General features: G+C 35.9%; 2 protein-coding genes across 6 annotated transcripts; one reads left to right on the forward strand and one right to left on the reverse strand.

Annotated features, from left to right (window-relative positions):
• Positions 1-9,553: 9,553 nt before the first annotated feature.
• On the forward strand, positions 9,554-18,381 carry LOC137391609 (ubiquitin-conjugating enzyme E2 N). 5 transcript variants are annotated; one of them, XM_068078123.1, is made up of 6 exons: positions 9,554-9,633; positions 15,841-15,999; positions 16,103-16,204; positions 16,555-16,699; positions 16,946-17,086; positions 18,097-18,381. In XM_068078123.1, exons 2-6 carry the CDS (start codon positions 15,967-15,969, stop codon positions 18,132-18,134), a joined length of 459 nt encoding a protein of 152 aa, XP_067934224.1. In that variant the 5' UTR covers positions 9,554-9,633; positions 15,841-15,966; the 3' UTR covers positions 18,135-18,381. The 5 variants fall into 5 exon arrangements, with proteins under 5 accessions (XP_067934224.1, XP_067934228.1, XP_067934223.1 ...); XM_068078127.1 differs by having other exon boundaries at positions 9,560-9,579; XM_068078122.1 differs by having other exon boundaries at positions 9,569-9,708.
• Positions 18,382-19,759: 1,378 nt separating this feature from the next.
• Positions 19,760-24,479, reverse strand: LOC137391608 (E3 ubiquitin-protein ligase Hakai-like). The gene is made up of 4 exons (XM_068078121.1): positions 24,381-24,479; positions 23,485-23,574; positions 22,171-22,235; positions 19,760-21,127 (listed from the first exon to the last, which is right to left on the reverse strand). Exons 1-4 carry the CDS (start codon positions 24,453-24,455, stop codon positions 20,338-20,340), a joined length of 1,020 nt encoding a protein of 339 aa, XP_067934222.1. The 5' UTR covers positions 24,456-24,479; the 3' UTR covers positions 19,760-20,337.
• Positions 24,480-24,744: the final 265 nt, after the last annotated feature.

Consider the following 24,744-nt stretch of genomic DNA (forward strand, 5'->3'; position numbering starts at 1 on the left):
TGCAAGAAGTATGAGGTACAACATAAAAAGTGAACAACTTTCCATAATAAAAACTGAATACTAAAAGAGCATATTATACTACATAGAAAATCTTTCATAGTAATGTTACAATAAAAACAATTAACTTCAAATAAACAAGTCAAAGAAGCTAAGCTGTACTAGTACTATAGTAAGGTACGCCAACGTAGTATTTTGTGTGCAATAGCGGACTTACACATGTTTATAACATATATAAATATAATACTAGTCCACAAGATTGAGTACAGTAAAAATGGAGAAAGCATCAAATTTCAACAACACTTAATGATGAATATTCTGAGCTAGTGTTCGCATGGCCATGCTTCTGCTACCAAACTGCACCGACTGTGAGGTGGAGCTATGTTTTTTACATAAAATATGAAGTCTAACATTCACAAACTTTCTCACTAGCTTCTGCAATATAGGATGACAAGTGGGCAGCTCACATGGCATATCAATATTCTCCATGCATTTAGAAGCTATCAAAGTACCTATATGGTTGTTCTTAAGATGAGGTTCAAAGCTTCTCACGACAGACTCCCACTTTTTGAACAGAGCAAATGTGTCACCGGAAACTTCACACAAAGCACCCTCTTTAAAGTTTTTAAATTGCAGAAAACCAGACCTACAGTGCGGAACACCAGATGTGTTAGATAGGCTGGTGCAACAACCTTCACATACTTGCTTCAACTTTAGCAAACTCTGTAGACAATAGCCAGCAAGATAGTATAATGACTCTTCTTCTGCGCTGATTTCCTCACGTGAAGCCAGAGGTACATCTATGAGCAAAGGCTCGGCAGTTGGTACTTCTATGGTAGATGGCAATAAATCTCCGAAGTACTCTCGCTCATCTTCTACATAGTTAGAAGCTTTGGTCGGTTTGAGATACTGTGCCACAGTGATCAGTTTTAAAGCATATTTAAATTCTCTTGCTGTTGGCACAGGACTCCTACATCTTACCGAGCTGAAAAGGTTCTCGATACAGTCTTGTGTCAACCTGGAGGTGAGTAAGAACTCCATGTTGTCAAGCATGTCATCACAAATGTTGAGTATGGACCGTGTAGATAGGTGAATACCAGCCTGGACTGGCTTCCATGCATACTTGAATCCTATCCGCATTGACTGAACTATTTGTATGAAATCATCAAGAAATGAACGAGCATCAGCATAAGCGTCAAGTTTGTGTTTAGATAAAGCCATTACCGAATGTCGAGAGGACATCAAATCAAACCAATGATCGACTGTGTCAATAAACCAAGCCGTTGTCAAATACTCCTCAGATCTACCTTCCTTACTAACGAGGTACCTCAGAGCAGCACTAACAGACTTACTAAAGAGATGCATGGCATTCGCCACATTCATCTTGCTGAAGTGTCCTGTAGACGAGACAGTTTTATCAGACAGATTGGGTGCTAATTTTAAGTCTTTACCAGACTGGAATTCAAGAAGATCCAAAACATGGGCGAGTTTAATGCAGTTAAAATGAAGATTATGTTTTCTACAAATATCGTCAGCTATTGTAAAAACTTTATGAGTGGCAAACGCATTTCTTAAATTTTTAATAACGTGAGGAACGTCAGCTAAGAAATGAAGTACATTATCACCAGACACAGGATGTGGAATACAGCTCACTAGTGAATCCCTTTTGCTTTCTATACCAAACGTCTTCCACATCGCTTGGTTGCTTGACCCCATGTCTGAAGTTACAGCAACAACTTTCAGACCAATACCGCTTGCATGTGTTATGACATCAATAATAAGAGAAGCTAGACTGTCCCCGGAAATAGATTTACCAGTGAGATGGAATGCGACAACTTGTTTCCATCTTTCAGTAATTCCTGCAAAGATACAGCCAACACTCGGATTCGAAGTACATGTATTATTAGTGGTAAAACTGCAGACACAAAGAGGAAAGTAATAAGTGAAATAAACAAGAAATTAACGTCACCAACCTCCAAGCATAACCACTAAACCATGACTAGCAAGGCCACTATGGCCAGGTAACGTTACTTCTCCTATTACGGAGCTGTTGCTAGCATCATACTCAAGGGCTTCAGTAATCTCCATCTCATCCAACACAAGGCAACACTGTCGACCCCTCTCATCCATACTCGCAGCCTAAAACAAAGAAACTTGTAAATGCAGTATAATCCGCAAAGACATCAGAATATAAAAAGAGCGATTAACAAAACAAATGAGAAGCATAAAATTGAATATAAACATAAGATAACTCTTAATTACACAAGCTCACCTTTTCCTTCATGTATTGAAAAACAGTCGTGAGAACTCCTGGCTCAAAGCAGATAGTTTGAAGTCGTCTTTGCAGTGTCCTAACAGACGGAAGAGGCATTCCTGAATCCAGAAGATGATTGTAACCTGTGGACCCACAAGTAAACCGCAACTTCAGCCCTTTCTTTATTGTATCGAGTTGCCATTGCAATCCTCTAGTAGAATGTCTTTGAAGAGCAACAAGTTGATCCCTGTTGAACAACTTTTTGAGAGCCATTTCATGGGTTTGGAGTTTTTCTAAGGTAGCCCTATATTCTTGTTGGACCTGTAAAAAAATAAACAAGTGGCTACATTGTTGAAAATGTTCTTGATTACCACTACTGACCCTTACGAGTAATCGACTACGCAAGTTGGTATTAAAATAATCAATAGCAACATTATAGATCTGCATGTTATCAAAGTGAAATCGATCACAATTCTCAACAAGCATATACATGTTAGGGTTTCAGAGAACTTAAATTTCCTCAAAATTACTCGTATAAAACTGTTCTATACCACTATGAGTCTGAACTGCTCTTACCTCAACGCATAATAGCGTAAATCAGCTTATATCTTTAAAAATAATCTATATCAAATAATAGTTTTCGATATATTTCACTAATAACATACTTTCTTAAGCTTCTTCCGTAACATTCGCTCTATGCTCTCGATTTCGGATGTGATCAAAGTTGTAGGCTTACTTGTCGCTAGTTCTGATTCCAAGACATTCGGTGAATCAATTTCTAAAAATTCAAATATACCATATTAAAATAATGACAATTTTAGTCACTTTTAAGATTTAAGCATCAGCAAATGGGGAGCACTGTTACTCTCTGGACAGCGCATAAACTTGCAAATCAATATGAATAGAATGTGAGAAACGTTTGGCCGAGTGGATTGAAATTGTGCAGCAAGCAATTTATTATCATTGGCGATGAGGGATTGAATTCATTAGTAAATGCGTGAATGTTAGACAGATATTTAAATCATACATAAAACTTATGCCTGAGCCCCTAAGTTCTACTGGCCACAACAACTGATAAGATAATTGCTGTACCGCTAATAGGAAAAATGTTATAGAAGTGAGTGTCAGTTAGGAAAGTTAGAGTGTGTAAGAAAGCTACATATATAATTGTTAATCACACAGCAATTTTGTTCCCATACCTCTTTGTAGTCACCTGTTAAAAGATACATTTAAATTAATAACTGAAACTGATTGTAATATAAAATTACTTTTGCAAAAATCTGTTGCACAGTTTGATATATCATAAGCAATAAATGAGAAATTGAATTGTATAGAAATTAATGACAAAAATTTCCTCACCCATATTTTGGCTTGTTCTGGGGAATGCAGAAGAGCTGCGGCTTGTGATTATAGTATTTTTTAAAGCTGTTTTTCTTTCAGAGACAGGTGGTGGCCTGTGAGCAAACAGAGTAGGAATGGCATCACTTGTCAGTCGACGTTTTTCCGTTTTAGTCAGCGTAGAACACTTTTCTTCAAAATGTCTCTATAAGTAAACAAAAAAGAGGAGAGGTAAGCAGGGGAAACAGTAATATGAATACTACTATTACTATTAGGCCTACTAATAGGGCTACTACTATTACTATTCAACTTATTCTTAGATGCCTATACAACTTTTTCCAATACTGTTAACCAGTTATCTCTTAATGAATGCAACATACTATATGCAATTTTTATCAACTTCAATAATAACACAAATGCAAAGCAATACAACAGATAAAACTTTGATAATAATAATAAAACATGACAAAAACAATAGTGGTACTATACAAACAACTAAACTTATAAATAGCATTTATTATAATTGTAAAATGTATTCTAACAACTAGCAGCAATAATTACAATGACAATAAGAATACCAATATGGTTTAAAAACCGATATACATGTACGTATATACGTATAACAAGATAATTCTAAACAATATTTTGACTAACCTCACAAAGTTTAGAAGAAGCAGTTGGCTGCAAAAGTTTTGGATTCCTTTTGCTACTTCCAGAATCCAACCTGTAATTTTCACATTGACACTGTTTAAATAAATAAAATAATAAAAAATGACTCCGTTCACATAGGCCTGACACGGCTATGAATAAGTCTACAACTATCCTTAGCTTTCCTACTAATCAGTTCAATATTAAACTTATAGTAATATCTAAATCTATACAATTGCAAACACTAAAAACAACTTGAATCTTACCTGCCCACTTTAACAATCCATGCATTCCTTCTTTCAGGATCTTTTGGGAATTGAAAAACCTGTAGACCTAACTCCGATCTGCCTGAGCATCCCACAGCCCAACAATTAACCATTGTGATGAAGATGCTATTTAAATCACAATTAAATTTAAAATTATAAAAAATAAAGGGGAAATGTGTTGACGCAAATATCGAAATAACTCCACGCTGTGAGATGAACGGAACTTTGACTTTAGCCTGGTGTAAATCTAACTAACCATAGATAAGGTGCTCGTGTTATACATGAAAAAAATCAGAAAATTCTGACGATCTTTGTGGTATACAAAAAGGCTAAGAAAATGGTGATTTCGACTGTGTATAAGTCGTATTTATGATTCGATACCTTAATTTTCAACAGAACTTTATATAGCAAAGCGAGTTTGTTTGGAACTATCGAAAATGAGGTAACTCCAGTTGGCGTAACTCTCCCTATACGACACTGGGTAGGATAGGTAGTAGCTTTGTTAATAATGATTACTTTTCCATGCTATAAGGGCAAATTGATAAACATAACATAAGTGCAAGACTGGTAAATAGGATATAGCTAATGTATACAACCGTGGTTCACTACACTTATAAAAAATATAAGGACGCAATAAATAGCTTGGTATCACTTTGCTGGCTTACTCAGACCTTAAAATGGGAATCGTCTTCACTTTCTTAAATGTAACCAATTGGTCTAGGGCTTTTCAACAATTGCAGATGATCCTCTTAACTAAAAGGGCAGGAGCAACAGGTTATGGTTTCACTGTCTCATGTGCAATCCAGTCTTGCATAGTATTTGCATATGTAGTAGTTGAACTGTCAACTTGTCAATATTTTTGGATTATGTCGTTGCTGGAGTTTGCCATGGCAACTTCTGACTGAGGGTAGCACTGCCATCTACCACAAAGGGTGGCATGTTAGATGAATTAGTGAGATAACACTGCAATTATAGCTCGTGTTTGTCAGTTTGCCTGGTGGTGATGAAAGTACCTTTCATAACAAAGATTTGGTTGCTTGAAGCTTGTGCACTATGTTTACTAAAAAGGATAGACGATTTCCAAACATTTTCACCAGTCTAAACATAAATAGAGTTATAGCATACTGTGCATAACAGACCACCTTAGCCTATATTTCCTGCTGTCTGGAATAATGACAGCACACTTGTTGAGTATAGGTATAACAGTACACCTGTAACCTATAGGAATAATAGTATGTCTGTTCACTGTAGGTATAACAGTACACCTGTAACCTATAGAAATTATAGTACGTCTGTTTACTGTAGGTATAACAGTACACCTGTAAACTATAGGAATAATAGTACATCTGTTTACTGTAGGGATAAGAGTACACCTGTAACCTATAGGTTACAGGTTACGACAAACCTGTAACCTATAGGTTACAGGTTTGTCGTTTTTCCGTGATGTAATTTTATCGTTGTCACCCATCTTTATAGAATATTTTATTGTTAAAAACACGAAGCTTTTGCAATTATTGTTTGAAAACAATGCTTTTGTTTGCAATTTTTTATTATAGTATCAAAACAATACCTAAAAGTACTAGTAAATAAAAGAAAAACGATCGTTTTCTACAAATACGGCGGTTTTTGTGAATGAGCGCATGTGCAAACGATTTGATGACGTCAAAAAAAACGATGGATTATAATGCATCTGTGAGGCTACAAGTCAACAAAAAACTCAGTCTAGAGAAATTTTATTTGTGTTTTAAAATGAATTTGGTGGTTATAAGTGTCTTTGAAAATTTTATTAGGCTCTGGAGAGTCATATAGTAGATTAACTATACTCAGTTCATAAACCTAGACACACTTCGATACATTTTTTACAAAGGCAATTTTTAATTGCACTACCGGAATCAAAGCAAACAAAGAAGCGACAATGTTCAGTCAATCGACAACCTGCTTTTTGAATTAAGACGTGTTGCAGACATATTGCGTTTTGCAGTTCTATTTTAGTACAGTTTCAACTTTTGATAGCCAATAGAATTTGATTATATTACTGGGGAATCATTAGAGACCTGTTTGTGACACAAATTTGATCGACTAAAAGTTGACAAATTAAGGTATCAATAAACATACAACTATAGATCGACATATTAACCTGAACGATGGACACAAATTTATACAATATAATTATACCAATACTACCCTATTCAATAAATCAATCCTATTGAAAAAATATTGCGAATAAAAAACGTATGGCTCTAAAAATTTGACTCAATTGCGCAAAAGACTTGTCGTGATGTCATAAAATAATAAATATGGCAGACAATTTGCAGAATCACACAATGATGAGTCATCTATTCTCCCTATCTATTTTGACAAACAGTTTGTCTCTCCTCTACTCTTGGTACTTTGATGGTTGTCAATGCAAAGAATTAGACATCATCGTGAGTTGGATTCAATAATGATCGATCTTATAGAGTGTGGCATGCCAGCTGACAAGTATTTTAACTTTGCATTTGACATAGAATGAATTTTTAAAGGATCAATCAAATTTTGGCGTGAACAGCGGCTGATAGATTTATGATTAGCTCACCTAGTCCTGGAGAGAAGACAACTTCATCGGCAGACATAGTTGGCAAAGTCTGCGATTAAGACATTATCCGACTTGCAGGAGTAAGGCAATATATAAGGATTATTGCTGGCTTCAGGCTCTGTTAATAGCCTGAAGACTTCCAGATTGCGTTAAGGAAAGTCTATTGAACTTTTAGGTAGATTTATAGTTTCACCCGCGATCTTCAGCAACTGCAATCCAATGCTTAGATACATCAGACAAACAGCTTACCGCTTTCTATATAATTATTGCCTATTTAATCTTTATGTTGTAGACTTTTAGATGACATTTTACTGAAAATTGAACATTACTTCAAGACAAAGTATGACCAAAGATGACTAATTCATCAATCAATTACGGAAAACTTGAAACACTGATCATAGCTAGATTAGATTTATATTTGTGTCGTTTCAAACTTACAATTATTTCATGGTTAACTGAACACTAGCTTTTGATAAATATGCTCTGTTTTGCCCTCACAATACACGTATTTCTTTCATTAATATAAATGTATGGGTTGGTTAGTACTGGCAATCATGTGAAATGAGAACAGAAAGTCAACGTAGAACAAAGGAGGCTGTTTTCATGCCGTCAGCTATAAGAGTAAAGCTTGAATTTAGACAAAAGCTACAGAAACTAACTTCTTCGCTTTTGAAAAAGTTTTAAATTAATCATTATAGTCATCTGAAGATATAGCTGGCGTGTTTTTATTGTCCTCTAGTTTTTATATGTAGAAGCAATTAACCAGCTTTGTACTCCATATAATAATAATATAATACAACAAATAACTCAAATATCTATAAAGTAATGCTTGACCAGTTGATCATGCTTAGGCTATTCTTATAGAAACTTATAGATTCACAATTTTTTATATTATTTATTATTATAACTTTATTGTTCCAAGAATATATATTCGTTCTTAACAAATAATTATACCTACTACTTAACCAAATATTATATAATAAATATTTTTGGGCTTTTAGTGATAATTTGGACTCAGTGATCAAAACTGCAAAATCTTATTGACCCAGTTTATCATGCGTATTGAGACAGCGCTATACTATTCAACTTGCTTGTTAAAGCATTTTGCCAAATTATTTAGGCTTACTTACAATGTAGATGTTGTCTATTTCGTATCTAATATATTTGGCAAAGTTGTGACCTTTACAAAAAAATCATAACTGCACATTGATAAGTATTCACTGATGTCCATATATAAAATGCCTTCCTGTTGCAGTAAATTTTTTCTTGGATGTCTATATAGTAGCATTAGCAGTGCATTAGCATTAGTAAGCATGATACAGCTATGCATTATATACGCATTGCATACTTTTGTTACTGCACAGAAAGTAGTGCGCATGCAGTACTACTATTTTCTAATGCACAGTAAGCAGTATTGGTGCAGCAGCAGTATTACTTACTGCATATTGTGCAGTGCTGGATGCCGTGGAAGTATTACTAGTGCGCATTTCGCAGCGCTAGAGGCAGTAGAAACTTTTGCATTACTTTAAACTGACTTACTAGAACAGCACATTTTCGTGAAAACCAAATTAATAATTAAGTTAAATCAATTAAATCAATTTCCCAAAATCAATAAGTAAATTGACTTGGATGCGCCGCAACACCAATGCAAGACGAGAATGCTGTTCAAACCTGAGTATGAGTAGGCAGACAAATTGATCATAATGAGCATGTTGTATTTGGTTAAAGCAAAAAGATATCATGGTTTTAATATATAATGCTAATGAGAAGACAATACAAAAACCCCAATTTCATTAGAATGGTGACAATGCTTGACTCCCTATTTTAAAGTGATTTGGGAGTCAAAGTGCAAGTTCGTGAGCTTGCAAAACATAGCATCTGACAATTTTGTACAATGCAGTACAGACACTTAGAAAGTGTCTGTACAGTATCAATTCTATACTTATGCGCAGTTGCAGTACACATGTAGTTTCACGGCTCGAAGAATGTGCATCCACAGAATGCATAAATTGCTAGGCTTCAGGTATTGCATGATGAAAGTGAATACGCAGTAGATCACAGTGAGAAACTTGCAGTAGGGACACAAATGCAGTAGCAATAAACATCTACTATGCATTAGAAAGTAGTAATTCACTGCATAATTGCTGCGTAATGCGCTGCAATGACTCAGCACAGTTCTAATGCATCACAATCCCTGATTTCTAGTACGTATTTAGCTGAAGTTTAAAGATTTTATAGCGACTACATTATGGTCAACGTAATAGCTTTTTACATCGCTTGTTACATGGACTTATTTTATTATAATTTGTATTTGTACATCGGCAAACCGACTCAATTCTTCGAGTTGTTTAACCTTAAGGTAGGATAAACAACTTCGACTTAAAACGCACAACACGCACATTTGGTTCTCAGTTATCTTCTCCATAGACCAAAGTCGGAACGGCGCGCAACTCGTTCGCGAGTGTTTTCTAGCGAGCCCACCCGGTTGCACAAACGAGAAGGTATTCATTTTCATCAGAGGTTTTGTTTAATCTCGGAAGACACTTATGTTACAGGTGCTAACGCAGTGATTTTTATTGGTCTTCTAGTCAAAGTTTGAATGCTTATACCGATATAGCACAAAAAGTTTTGTAAGTTTTCTATAGTTGTTTTTTATGATTTTGAATGTATTTCATTATTCTGCAATCAACAATGGCGGTAGCAATGGTATTACCCAAATTAAACTGTGACCTAGCTGATGAACGACTCGGTGTTAAAATTGCTCTTAGAAGTTGCAGTGTCAAATTTTATTTTGAAATATCATAAAATCATTAAAAGTAGTATTACGAATAAATTTAATGAACTCGAGAAAGTTGCTCAATACACATATCAATATCTTTATTGTAGGACCGCTATAGGTAGGCCTATACTTGAATGATAATGAAAACTTAATCAAACTCATGGGGAGTTGAAAATGAATATATGATTAGGAAACATGATATATCTCCAATAGGTATTGCCAAAATTCGAAGAAAGAAAGACTTGATGAACAACCGGAAACAACAATATATTGAGACCGGAACGTTGTTCATAGTATGTATTGTTAAGGCAATCTAGCTTGCTGGCGCTATAGCAAATGGATAGATTGGTTGTAATGATAGCAGAGCTGTATTGTCTTAAAGAAAAGTGGTCAGGAGACTGTCAATTAGTAGTTGCCGAAGGCCCGACTCGACCGTTTACGGTCGTGCGGGGAGGGTCTGAGAGGAGAGCTGAAGCGCCCTTCCAATGAAAGAGGGTTCGGGTGCCCTCCCCCGAAAAAATTTTGAGAATTAAGAGCAAAATTAGAGCATTTTAAAGTGTATATTGTATTATTTAAGGTGGATATCCAAGTCCTGACAATGTGAGTTATTTCAGTCATGCAAAGAGAGCTAGCTACAGAGTTACATGGTTTTGAGTTGTAACCATATATATGTATATTTAGGGGGTCCTACCACACAAAGTTGTTGTCAGAATAGTCACTTTTAAAATCACTGCCGTCACTTTTAAAATCACTGCCGTCACTTTTAAAATCGCTGTCGTCACCTTTTCAAGTTGGTAACCAAAACAATCTCTTTCTTCACATTCGTTATTTTAATACGAATATCCATTCTGGCGGCACTGGGTTGCGTTGAAAACCTAAAACTTGTTCAGCTTGAACTTCTGCTAATCAAAAGCATGGCTCAACCAGCAACCTTCACAAATTTATTAGTGATGTTTGGGAGCGTTGCTGGATATTCCCCAAAAGTGACAGGTGTCTTAGATTTTTAGGGCTACACATCTTTAACTGAAAATAGAGCGAGATTGTCTTTAATAATCACTGTCAGTCTCAGACTTGGAAACTTATTTGCTGTCAGTGTGTTGTGACATTTCATTGCTGTTTACTTAAATTACATGGCAGTCTATAAATGCTGGGCCAGATGCTTGAAACCGAAACCAGTGAAGTTTCATTTGATCATGTTGATTTATGAACAAATAATAAGTTAGTGAAGGTACAGCCACACGTAACGAATTTTTTGTTGGTTCTGACCAAAATCACAAATGAGCGAAACGCACGGAATTATTCTATGCTGCTAGAATTGTGCTAGCGAGTGCGATTCTAGCAGCTTTAAAGATGTAGTTGCGTCAAAAAATTCAATTTAATGAAATTAAGACCCATTAAAGGCTAAAACATCAGCTACAATTTGATGCCATTTTTGTCTTTGTAGACCGACCCTGTCCATAGATATATGCGTTTGAATGAGGCCCTCTTTTAAAAAGCTCACGTTCCAGCGGGTGCCTCTTTCGTGACGTCACAAGCAAGGTATCTGAAACGAAACCACGAGCAATAAATATGAGGTCGCTTCGTTAGCCAATCATGTGCGCGAAATTTTTATATAGGCCGTAATAAATGTTATCACTCGTAAAACGCGTTGTCTGTGATCTCGAAGATTCTCATAATTAGGGAATTCATTCTCGTAGTTACTGATTCAACGCGTTTCAACAATTACTAAGTTATACATAGTTTTAAAATGGCTTCAAGTTCGAGCGACCGCTACTCAAAGTTATCTGAGCAACTTTCAGTAAAAGATTGGAGTAGACAGCCTATGGTCAAAGCTGACAGGCGTCAGCAGCGTTTTGCTGCAGAGGAAGACAGAATGGAGGTAAATTAACTTAGAGTCTTCTATACCTAAGTAAATGTAATATTTTTATAGTCATAAATACATATACTAAATAATATAATGATAATTCTTTGCTATTTCCAATCATCGTTTCATAGCTTATCTGCCGTTTTACCTAGCTATAATATTTTTTTCGAATTTTCTTTGGTAAATTAGAGTCATGATTACAAATTATTTTCACTCGTAGGAAGTGGGTAAAATCGATTGATCATTGCAAATCTTTAATCTCCAGAACCAAAGCTTCGAATCGTTGACTTGGCGTACTTGTGCCTTTATTAAATGTTTATTCGTTTTTAAAATTACACTCGCAATCTCCAATTCAACTTGCAATCCTACTCCCAATTTGGAAGCTGTCAATAGATACGCTTTAGAATGACATATCTATGAATGACATATTTTTTGCATTTGTTTTACTGATTACAGAATGTTTATGTCGTCCCACCAGCCGAAGAAGCTTTGTCAGTGTGGAAACTGCCATAAAGGGGAAAGAGAGACTTGAATGCGTGCTGCATAAGCCATGATGTTTTGTTTGAGTTTGTTGCAGTAGATGAATTTGTCTTATTGTATCAGCTAATACTATGTGAATGGCCACGACTTGATGAATATTTTTAATAAAAGCTTTATGTCGAGATGAAAATATTTTTGCTTGTAAAATTTATATAATAAAATAATATTGTTGAAGATAATGCAAAACATGATTTGCAGAATATTGTAGTGAATTGGATATGGTATATGGATGTCCGCAGAACTGGAGAATGTGAGTTCAAAATCAGTTTGCAGCAGACTTCTCATCCTTGAAACTCTATCCCTATGTATATTCTTTCCAAAGACGCGGCTTACTTACGGTAATAAGAAACTAGTACTGTAGTCATTGTAGGCAATGATATTCAGCCCCGCCCCAAGGATAGGCGACGGACATAAGGTGGGCGAGACTTATGGGAGGCTGTATATCGTTAGTATGGGTAGAGGCGAAACTGCTGATACAAAGACCTTATTCAACATAGTTAGCTTGACAGAATTACCGTAGACCGGTAGAATTGGTAGTCGGTACCCAAATGTTTACACAACATTTGGAGAAAGTGAGTAGAACAAATTTTTAATTTTCGTTATTTGAGACCTTTGAAACATTCATAATAATGCATCTGTAGCAGGATTTGAAATTTTATTCTAGCCAACATGAGCAAATACAAAATAAGATATATGCCAATAGAGCCGCGTAAGACTAGACTTTTATCGCAAATAGCCGATGTGAATACGAGAGATAGAGACAGGTTGCCTAACGCGTGACATCATTTTGGGCAAGTCTGGGCACGTTTTGGTGGCCTGAGCGTTTTTACGGCGATCAGATTTTTTCGGTTTTAATCTTCAAATATCTTGGCAATGCGATCGCGTAACACAACAAACAACATATCAACTGATAGAAAAAAAAAATGCTTTCTTTTAAGATCAACTTAAATTTGACGCAACTACATCTTTAACAATTAGTATAGTCCAAGACATGTATGATGACACACAATAAAAGTCTGAGTGCTCCTCAATATAGTACACATGATGCAACTGCTTAGATTGCGCTATTGTTGGTATTTATCGTTTATACACCATTGCTACAAATCTTTTATTTTTTCAATAATAAAAATTCTGTTTTAATAGCAAAATTTTTGTGGTAAAAAGTGCTGCTATCTTTAGTGTAATCAAGTTAGTTGCATCGTATTTACTATGGTGAATTGCCGAGATATTTTTCCTGCGTGTCGCTTTATGTGCTTTGGACTACGTAAACTTTAAAAGTTGCTAGAGTCGTGCTCGCTAACTAACAATAGCGCAACTTAAGCAGTTACATCCTGTGTACTATGTTAAATTGCATCGGTAATTTTATTGTGTGTCGTGATACATGTCTTGGACTAATTGCTAAAGCTGCTAGAATCGTGCTCGCTAATAATTTGTTTAGCTAGTTACAAGCGTTTTGTCGACGAGTTCGGTGGGCATGCACAGCTGAGATAATTCTGTAAGTTTTGACCGAATAATTCTGTGTTTTTTTCTGTCAGAACTCAGAACCAACGAAAAATTCATTACGTATAGCGCATAGTATTCCTTCAGTTAGCCTAATTACACAATCATCGTCGCCTCGTCAACGTCACCTCATGATAAATGGTCGTCTCGTCTGTCGCTTTTCAAATATCCTTGTCGTCGAAATCGTCACAAAACATGGGAAGACCCCCCTATTTACCTTTATATTCATAAATATATATACATGTACATGTGTACATAGAAGATTGATTGTTATAGCTCGGCACTTGTCTTTTAAAAACTAAATTTAAGAGCACCTGTTTCAGTTACAAAAATAAGTTTAAATAATGTATTACATGCACCAGGGAAAGACAACAAATAGATTACTTGGCCTGCTTAAAAATTACCATGTTTAAATTATGACCACCTAGGAATACAATGAGCAACAAACTTGGCCTGCAAAAAACAAACATACATGTGTACATAGAAGATTGATTGTTATAGCTTGACACTTGTCTTTTAAAAACTAAATTTAAGAGCACCTGTTTCAGTTACAAAAATAAGTTTAAATAATATATTACATGCACCAGGGAAAGGCAACAATAATAGATTACTTAGCCTGCTTAAAACTTACTATGTTCAAATTATGACTACCTAGAAATACAATGAGCAACAAACCTGGCCTGCAAACACAAACTATTCCATTCCATTCAGTCACTTAGTGCAATAAAACGTTTCCTATCCAAATGGTGACCAACAAACTCATTCACTATATAATTATAATCTACTTTGTCAAGTAGAGCATGATGAGAATGCATGAGAAGAAGATTGTTCATTCTTGATTGTCGCATAGTACTCCTCATAGCTGCTAAGATAGACAGGATTGAGGTAATAAATTACATAAAAATTTACAATTTTTATAAATTATTATTTATTTATAAAATAAAAATAATTATTTATTGAATTCATGTTATGATCGTTCAACTGTTCTGTTCATGACAATGACATTGTTCAATGACCATCTATCAAATGTCCGGAGACTTGTGCAAAGAATAAAGCAAAAAAAGTAAAGTGAATTGAGAAAGAATGAAAATTAAATTTTCAACAAATAAATAAAAAATCTCACTATGCTTTCATGGTTGATATAGAGGCCCGTCTGCACGCTCACATGATATTTAATTGTAGCTTTACCTGAAAAAGTTTGATAGGTTGACTAAATTGTGTCGATTTTGAAGGAACTTCAGTTTTTTTTACTGCTGACAGGATTTTTGCTATTGGCCATTTTGTTTGCTGACTGACAGTACCTGGCCAATTCTTGCCATACCAGCAATGATCGCGCATTCACTACCATCCTATTTTCAAGAGGAGATCTTTGGAATACTCGTGCTTCGCTAGGAACCCACGAAGACATGAACACAGTGAAGTCGGTGATAAAATGGAAAAGTTTCAAAATCTACTATTTATGAGTTCTGGTGCTACATAATGACTTCCATCATGTACACTATGCTGATTTTGCAATTTCCGAGTATTTGACAGAAGAAAAGTGCTCCGGATAGTTCCGTAGTCTCCTAATAAGACAATACAGTTCTGACTGGCTACAGTCAATAGACAATACTGGCTGTATTGTCTACAGCCAGTAGACAATACAGTCTACTGGCGTAAAATCTTATAACTATACAACGCTGAGAAAAGAACATGTGAATGTTGTTGGACATAAAGCAAAGAAGAAAATATAAAATATATATATTAATATTTAGGAACATAATTTTTGTTTTTGCGATCCCTGTTGTGTTGAAAGCTATAAGCATGTTCCTATAAGCATTGAAAACAGCTGTAAATACTAGCACAACAAGCTACTGAAAAGGAAGTTTAGTGCATACAAGTTTTGTTAGTGCAAGGTTTAGGAAGAATACTAGTTGTAAACTGGTTACAAAAACAGATAAACCAATACCCAGTAATAATACGGATAAAAACAAGAAAAACTGCACCAACTATTGATTGCTTAGAATGAAAATTGTGTATTTTTCTCAGAAACATTCACTTTTTCTATTCTCTATGTATTCCATCAGTGTTATATTACAGGGGTTGTATGAAAGACGTCACCTTGTATGTTTACATCTCAGTTGTAACATACTTGGTCATATTCCGTTTCTGAAGATTTCGAGCTTTAATATTCGGCTCTCAGTATTCGTCTTATGATTCAAAACTATGGCTTCCCAACTCCCACGTCGAATTGTGAAGGTTTGTCAGGTTTAGAAATGCATTTCATTTGAATGTAATATTTGACAATGGTATACTATCGACTTAATGGCATTTCCTATGTGCCAATTTTAATTGTATTCAGGAAACTCAGAGGTTGATGGCGGAGCCAGTACCAGGTATTCAGGCTGTTCCCGATGAGGCAAATGCTAGATATTTTAAAGTTGTCGTTGCTGGACCCAAAGACGTGAGTAGCATAGCATATCTTAGACGTTGAGAATATTTTTGATTTGAGCAAGTGCATAGGCAACTGAAAGGAAAGCTAATATTTAAAATTCATCATAGATATTTGTTTTTTATTCCAAACTAAGAGTTTTAGACTATAAGATTGCTACATTTCTACACTTGATTTTTTGTAACCTGGTTGATGTGTTATCCTTCATATGGTCGGTATGTAGGAACAAATGTAATGGTAACTCTGTAAACAAATGTAATTATTGGTATTATAATAAATTGATTGCTGTCATCGTATATTGTCAGTCATTTCTAAATTAATACTACACCATGAGTGAGAGTAACTTATGTCATGGTTTTCAGTCACCTTATGAGGGAGGCATCTTTAATTTGGAGTTGTTTCTGCCTGAAGAGTATCCCATGGCACCACCTAAAGTTCGGTTTATGACCAAGATTTATCACCCAAATATAGACAAACTAGGACGCATCTGCCTTGATATATTGAAAGGTATGTCTTGTTCAATAACAAGTGTAAATATAAGTTATCATTAGCCTATATTCTTGTCTATGTATCTAGGTTGACATTGCAAAGGTAATTAGAAGTTGTCTAGCATCATCGGAATTGTGTGTCCCGTAGAGAAAGAGGAGAACTAGTCTTGTTTGGAGGTTTTAATGCTGACCTTTAGTTTTAAATATTCAAGTAGTTATTGAACATCTTCTGATTGACGGTAGACAACTGATATGTTTGTTTAAGATAAATGGAGTCCTGCGCTGCAAATTCGCACAGTTCTTCTGTCAATACAAGCCTTGCTTAGCGCTCCGAATCCTGATGATCCTTTGGCTAATGATGTTGCAGAGCAGTGGAAAGCAAATGAGGCTCAGGCCATCAGAACGGGTGAGCTGAGGGCTTGTTTAACCCTTCTCCTTCTAGAGTATTTGTCACATAAGATTCGTTCTTGAAGATATAGGTGGTAAAACTTATAAAACTATCCTAACATAGATAATAGTTTGCATTGATTTTGTAGTTTAGGTTGTGTACTGTATTTAGCATCAAAAATAAAACATAAGTGGCACTGGAGTATAAATCACATTTTTTTGAAAATTTATTTGATTAGATCCAACACCATGAACAGACATGTCATTTGAAATTTGAATGATAAAAAATTAAAACATAAAGGCAAAAAGCCATTTCACAAAGAGTTACCTCCACTTTTCGCCAGTCCCTTACAAATTTCTCACCAACACCAACTTGTCTTTTGCTGATCACCGGTTTTGGCTGTATATTTTACTACTTTTGCGTTTTGTAATATGCAGAATATAATTTTTTTTTCAGTGCCATATGTGATAAGCCTTTCTCGGTTGTTTTTGAAAGTTACTGCCGATGTTAAAATTATCATCGTAAACATAGAGGTTTAATATGAACATGACATGTTAAATCTTATACCGGTAATAATGTGTTGCCAATTTTACTCATAAGTTGCTCCAGATTATAAGGCGCACTACTGTCCAAACTATGAAAAAAGTCTGGAAAATGGAATACTATAAATACTGAAGCTAAAATGACTACACACTGTTGCTTGAGCTAATCAATTTGGCCAATGTTAGAAATTATAGAATCCTCAGGTGTTAAGCTTCTCAATGTAGACCTGATTGTGTCAATATGTCGGTCTTGATTGAGTAGACTTAAACTCACAACTCAATGTTCAAACACTTTCAACAATACACATTCAAAGATACACGGAGTGGTAGCTCTCTTTTGTATCTACAGATTTCCGTAACACTCTTGCTTTATGCTGCATGTCATTAATTTCCACTCGCAATTGTTTTACATTGATGAAGGACTCAACCCTTTTGCATGGCTCCGCTAAAGACAGTATTAAGAATAACGAATTTGAATGTTTGTAGCCAGGGAATGGACGCGAGTTCACGCCGTCAACTCTTAGGACCTTTACCTAGTGTTGAACATGGTATAGACACTCCTTATCGGTTGCCAGCAAATAACACAGACCAACCACGGATTACACGAAGAGATGTTAGCAATTGCTGCTCGATTCTTGAAAATGAATGCTTTAAGCTAACTTTGCTAACTACGCTATAATAACATTTGTTTTTTTCGTATACTTTTCTATTAGCTAAGTGTTTCTATCGCCGCTAATGGTTATAGAATGGAATAAATTATTGTTGATCATATCTGCAGCGTAGTCATCTACAGAATTCTTACTGTTTTACTCTCAACACATTTTCATATGATCAGGTAATATCATTCAGGTAATTGTTCTACCATCTCCCTATAACCTAATTCTCAATAGCTATCAATAACAATACCTTAGCATTACAATAGAAATCATTTGTCAGTTTGCAAGATAGACCACATTTTAATCATGCACTGCATACTTTAACGTGCATACCAACCATACGGTCAACATCAAAACAACCAATAATTGAATGCAGATCCTTGCTGTTGTGTCATTTTTGAGTATAGGCCAATCGGAAGTGAGCAGTTTTTTAACATTGTAGATGTGGTTCACATACCATAAGTTTTTCAAGCAGGGTTGTCTTGGTTTAAACCAACAAAACCAGCTTTTATGGTTTGAAAAAGAACATATTTCAAGCCCTTAGTGGTAAAATTATAATTCTATTTAATTATCAGCTGGGGAAGTTAAGCACATAGCAGCAAGAAGGTGGTAGAGCTCAAGTTACAACTACATGTAATTCTAGCACAACAATAAATTAGTGAATTTTATCTTCAATTGCTTTTATCAAGTGATACGATGATCTCTTTACGGATGAAATATGAAAACCATGTGAAATATACTTATCCCATCATCGTCTCTAATAATGAATGACAATTTTCTCAAGTCTGACCAGTGAGAGATGATTGCTTGTAATTAGAAATTAAAACAATAAAATTCTTTTAGGCAAAAGGCTTAGGTTTGCAAACTAATATTTAATTATAGAGGGCACAAGCCAAAGTAATTGGATTGTTAGAATTCAGTTTATCAAGTTATTAGTGTTTTGGATAATCAACTCTAGTGCTAGCATTGAGCGGATATTCTCAACATTTGGGTTTGTCCATTTAAGTCAGAAATACTGGGCACAGACAAAGCTGGGAAACTTGTATTTATTTATCGTATGACCAATACCTAAGTACATATTCAGTCACATATTGTATCTACTACTAACCTTATGAATTTACAAATTTTTCCTTCAATTTCAGCAATCGCAGATCAAGCTCTGCTCTTCACTACCACACAATTAATCACTGGGATTAAGATTCCTACATATACATAGAGCTATATGTAATATATTCACTTTATGTGATAAGATTTCTGCTCCGTATTTCTTCATTCATGTTTAATTAAAGGTTCATTCTGAAATTTCCATGTTTTCTCTCCTTTTTCTCATAACAACTCCGACAATACCATCTTTAAAAGATGATTCCACATATGTATGTTCAATAATCATGCAGCTATAGTAAGTGATGTTAATAAAACTTGAAATTGCAAAAACCTTGGTCAAATTATATAAACCATAAAAACCGGTTCAAACTAAAAAAAACCTGGTTTATTCGTTGTTTTTCATAAAAACTGGTTTTTCCAACCATGTTTTAAATACATTATAAAGCGAGCTCTGACCAGTAACACACTATGACCTAATTGACAACATTTAAGGTAAGAAGTCTAGTAGTACACAAATTAACACAAAGAACATGTATGTCCAGCTACATCCTACAGCTACATCATGTATGCATCACACACTGGCAACTGCCAATTTGTTATATGTGGGTGTTGATTTGTTATAAGTGTGCCAGTTTTTGTAGTTTTGGTGAGCAGATCTCTCAACCATTTACTCCTGCGAGCTTCACTTGTATTCAAGCCACATATTTTGTGTGTGCGTTTAACCCGATTGGTTTCAAACCATTTGCAAATTTGAATCAACCATAACATTACTGCAATAGCATTTCATCTCATGAATTAGTGTTCATACTCAATACAAGAATTGCTTAAAGTGAGTATAAAAGTACAATTACATAGATTTGAAATGAACCATTATAATTATAGCTGGCCAAAGATGCTAGCCATGCGAAGGTAGCAGTATTTTAAAATGCGTATTCACGCTTTAAAAATTAACGTTTCATTTGCAAAATCAATTGTTATATTGCCCTGGCCTGTGATGTGAGCTGCTTTGATTCTGATTGGTCCATTGTTGTTGACCTTGACCTGACCAATTCTGGGAGCCCTGTATTGGTATCGATATGAGATTTCCATGAGATTTGGAAGTTACAGCTGGAGCGTTTATGGTTGGCTGAGGATGAACATGTCTCAAAGAATGTGGAGGACCTCCTGGCATCTGTTGGTGTCCCTGCATATGCTGGGTAGGAGGGGGTCCTGCGCTCATCATATTGTGATGATTGTTGAGAGGAGTGGTGGGCAGTGGATGTCGCTGAGGATGAGGGTTTTGCGATGCAGGCTGCATAGGCATGTTCTGCATGGGTGCATGGGCAGTCGGTTGAATCGTGGTTAAGTTGCCGTGCATGGTCATGGCACTCGACTGTATGGTGGGCACATGTGATTGTGGTCTCACAGTCATAGCTGGAGGAGGCACATTGCTAGTTGGCACCATTACAGGAGGTGGATGGCTAACCATATGAGGGGGCATATGGGTAGGAGGACCCATAAATGGATGCGGAGGAGGTTGATTTAAAATAGGAAGTTGCTGAGTAAGGGGCATAATCTGAGACCCAGCAGCTGGTATTGGTTGGGGGTTAGCAGCGGAGTCCTTCTTTTTGTGTCGGTGTTTGATGTGGGCTTGCATGTCTCTATAAGACAAGTAGGTCCTCTTGCATCCCCCTGGTCCATGCCTTGAGCTTCCAAAGGAACATACAAAGACTGTACCTAGAGGACTTTGCTCTATTCGGCTCACCTTATCACCACATCTGAAAGAGCATCAGACCAGAACAGTTACTGTCAGCTATACATGGTATGATAGTCCACACTCTGTCTATTTATTTAATAAAATATAGATCATCTGATGAAATACTTACACATACTTGCTACCTACTTTCAACACATCCTCCGGCAATACAAAGCTGACGTACAGGTATAATATTAACATCAACATCTAAATATTCCCCTCACCAAAGCTGCTGTAGATGTGTGATTTAAAATGGGTGCATATATTGAGGGAAATACATCAAGAGAGGTAGGTACATGGAAAACAACAGATACATGGATATACATGTACTTGATTAAATAGAGAGAAGTGGATACATGGAAGAGGTAGATACATGAAGCAAGTGGGTACATGGATGAAGGTAGGTGCATGGATGAATGTAGGTACATGGATGAAGGTAGGTACGTGGATGAATGTAGGTACGTGGATGAGGGTAGGTACGTGGATGAAGGTAGTCATGTGGATGAAGGTAGGTACGTAGATGAAGGTAGGTACGTGGATAAAGGTAGGTACGTGGGTAAAGGTAGATACGTGGATAAATGTAGGTATGTGAATGAAGGTAAGTATGTGGATGAAGGTAGGTACATGGATGAAGGTAGGCATGTGGATGAAGATAGGTATGAGGATAAAGGTAGGTACGTGAATAAAGGTAGGTACTTGAATAAAGGTAGGTACGTGAATAAAGGTAGGTACGTGAATAAAGGTAGGTACGTGGATGAAGATTAGGATTAGGTAGATAGAAAAGATAGATATATACAAAAGGTACATAGATAGAAGTGAGCATATGGATAGAACAGAGCACATAGATAAAGGTAAGTGCTGAGGTACATGAAGGTACGCAGAGGATCAAGTTTGAAGATTTGAAATAGTTGACTACTTACTGTAATCTGAACAGCTGGATGAGTAGTGTTTGATACATACCTTGAGCAAACGCATGAGGAATGTTTAGTACTTACTTTGAGCAAACAAATGAGTAGTGTTTGATACTTACCTTGAGCAAACGCATGAGGAATGTTTAGTACTTACTTTGAGCAAACAGATGAGGAGTGTTTCTTAGCGCAGTCTAGACAGAGAACATGCTTGCAAGGTATCTACAACAGATAAGTATAACTTCTGTAGAGTTCGTCTGACAATTTTGCATAGAGAAACTACTGATAATAACAACAGATCGAAACAATGAGGATAAGTATATACATGGTACTAGTAACACGTGTGCATATGTACATGTATTACCATGTACTATCATAGAAAGCTATATACACTGTTGGTATATTGTAGGTGGTGTATAGCCTGATATGTGTAAGCAAGAAAATAGTTACAATAGATGAGCATACAGTAGATAGAACACAAAAAATTAGACATTCATCATACTGTAGAGGAACAAAGGAGAAAGTTCACATTCATTGTCTTGGTCCTCAGTATCTTGGTACTCAGTATCTCGATACTCAGTATCTCGGTACTGGCTGTCTTGGTACTCAGTGTCTTGGTACTTGGTATATTGATACTCTGTGTTTTGGTACTCAGTATCTTGACACTCAGACTCTTAATATTCAGCATCTTGATACTCAGTAACACGATACTCAGTATCTCGGTACTCAGTATCTTGGAACTCAGTGTCTTGGTACTCAGTGTCTTGGTACTGTCTTGGTACTCAGTATCTTGGTACTCAGTGTCGTAGCACTCAGTGTCGTAGTACTCAGTGTTTTAGAACTGTGTCTTAGTACTTAGTATCTCAGTACTCAGTATCTCGATACTCAGTATCCCGGTACTCAGTATCTCGGTACTGACTGTCTTGGTACTCAGTGTCTTGGTACTTAGTGTCTTGGTACTTAGTATATTGATATTCAGTATATCGGTACTCAGTATCTCGGTACTGACTGTCTTGGTACTCAGTGTCTTGGTACTTAGTGTCTTGGTATTTAGTATATTGATAGTCAGTGTCTCGGTACTCAGTGTCTCGGTACTCAGTATCTTGGTAATCAGTATCTCGGTACTGATTTTCTTGATACTGACTGATTCGGTACTTAGTGCCTTGGTACTCAGCATCCTGGTAGTCAGTATTTTAGAACTGTGTCTTAGTACATTTAATACACATACGGGTGGGTACTACCACCATAATAATAATGAGCAGGAAAATGACTAAACACACTCAAGTTCAGGCAAACCAAGTAGTAGTGTTCCAAGTACAATCTAAGACAGAAAACTGTGGACTCGGCTGAAGCTTTCCAGTTTATCATAGTTAAGTTTCGAAAAACAAAACTTACAATTCTACCATAATTACATATGAAAAGGCAGCACCTACCATTCTACCAAAAATACATATGAAAAGGCAGCACCTACCATTCTACCGTAAATGAGGATGGGAAGGCAGCAACGCATACAGCAGTTGAGTAAATCTGGATCATTCACCTTTTCTCCGACTAACTCAACCTTGAATAAGACATGCAAACAACTCAAATGCTCACAAGCATGATATCTACCGAGGATATGGGAGACATTTTCACATTACAAGTATTTACCTCTTGCTGGCCACTAGCAGGAGAACAATCCATTGAGAATACGGTATATAGATATTATAATATTGTAAAGCTCATATTGGAATTTTTACAATGGCTATAAAAAGCCATTTAATGTCCTGATCATTTCTAATCAACATCATTTAGTTTAACGACCATTCAGTGTACAAACCATATTGTAGAAATAATCAATGAGAAAATTAGTTAACATTTTTGATACCAAAGCTTAGATCATTTCACATGGTGCATTCAATTGAACTCACGTACTACTTTTTAACCACTGCTAGTATGATTACAAAAGGTCTCACTCTATAGCTACAATGACACAATAAAACAGTCGACTTGGCAACGTTAGAAAGATTGTCAACAGTTGGCAACAAATTTGCTATTACTAGCCATCGCTAACATCAAACACAACTGTTTTGTATAAAGAAAGCCTTAGGTCAGCTCTTTAAACCAACTGAATGGGACAACTGACATTGACCACCTACAGTTTCGGCTGCTCACTGTCTATCAAATACAATTACAATATCGAAAGCCCTACAATCGCTCAGCGGGGCGTAAAACTGAACATACACTATAAACCTACTTATCGGGCTTGTCTTATTTATCACCAAACATTCCGACATATATGATTGAGCGACTAAGAAACCTATGGATACTTTTTTAAACGCAGAGGTTTGAACTAGCTTATAAGTTTTCCTTAGGAATCGTACTCACAGGGTGATCCCACTTGAGACTTTGGACTGTTGCCCCCTCGTGCTCGGTCTTTGCTCGTTTCACTTGAGTTGCCATTTCTTACTGTAGGCCTTTAATTCTGTATGATTAACCAGTTTAGTCTTTACTAAAGCGGGTCATAGAGTAAAAGTTTCCATTATTTAATGATTATATCTTTTAAAAGTTATAAAACATAATCGTTAGATATCGGAACTTCAGCAGCTAGAAGAAAAAATTGAAATAAACCAGATTAAAATGGATTCATTTAGCACTAGCCAGAAGCAATTAGTTGTGTATATTTGTATTCATTTAAGTATTTCCAGAAATGATAATACTATACATTAATTGAATATGGACTTTTAGCAGA

The sequence above is a fragment of the Watersipora subatra genome, chromosome 3, assembly GCF_963576615.1.
Source record: "Watersipora subatra chromosome 3, tzWatSuba1.1, whole genome shotgun sequence".
Lineage (NCBI taxonomy): Eukaryota > Metazoa > Bryozoa > Gymnolaemata > Cheilostomatida > Watersiporidae > Watersipora > Watersipora subatra.

Excerpts from the sequence above, each read along its gene's own strand:
- LOC137391609 (XM_068078123.1), top strand. The coding sequence starts at position 15,967 with ATGGCTTCCCAACTCCCACGTCGAATTGTGAAG. Across the intron at positions 16,205-16,554 it reads TCGTTGCTGGACCCAAAGAC|TCACCTTATGAGGGAGGCAT; the intron begins GTGAGTAGCATA and ends CATGGTTTTCAG. Across the intron at positions 17,087-18,096 it reads GGCTCAGGCCATCAGAACGG|CCAGGGAATGGACGCGAGTT; the intron begins GTGAGCTGAGGG and ends GAATGTTTGTAG.
- LOC137391608 (XM_068078121.1), bottom strand. The coding sequence starts at position 24,455 with ATGGCAACTCAAGTGAAACGAGCAAAGACCGAGCACGAGGGGGCAACA. Across the intron at positions 23,575-24,380 it reads GTCTCAAGTGGGATCACCCT|GTTGAGTTAGTCGGAGAAAA; the intron begins GTGAGTACGATT and ends GTCTTATTCAAG. Across the intron at positions 21,128-22,170 it reads TCCTCATCTGTTTGCTCAAA|ATGTGGTGATAAGGTGAGCC; the intron begins GTAAGTACTAAA and ends ATGCTCTTTCAG.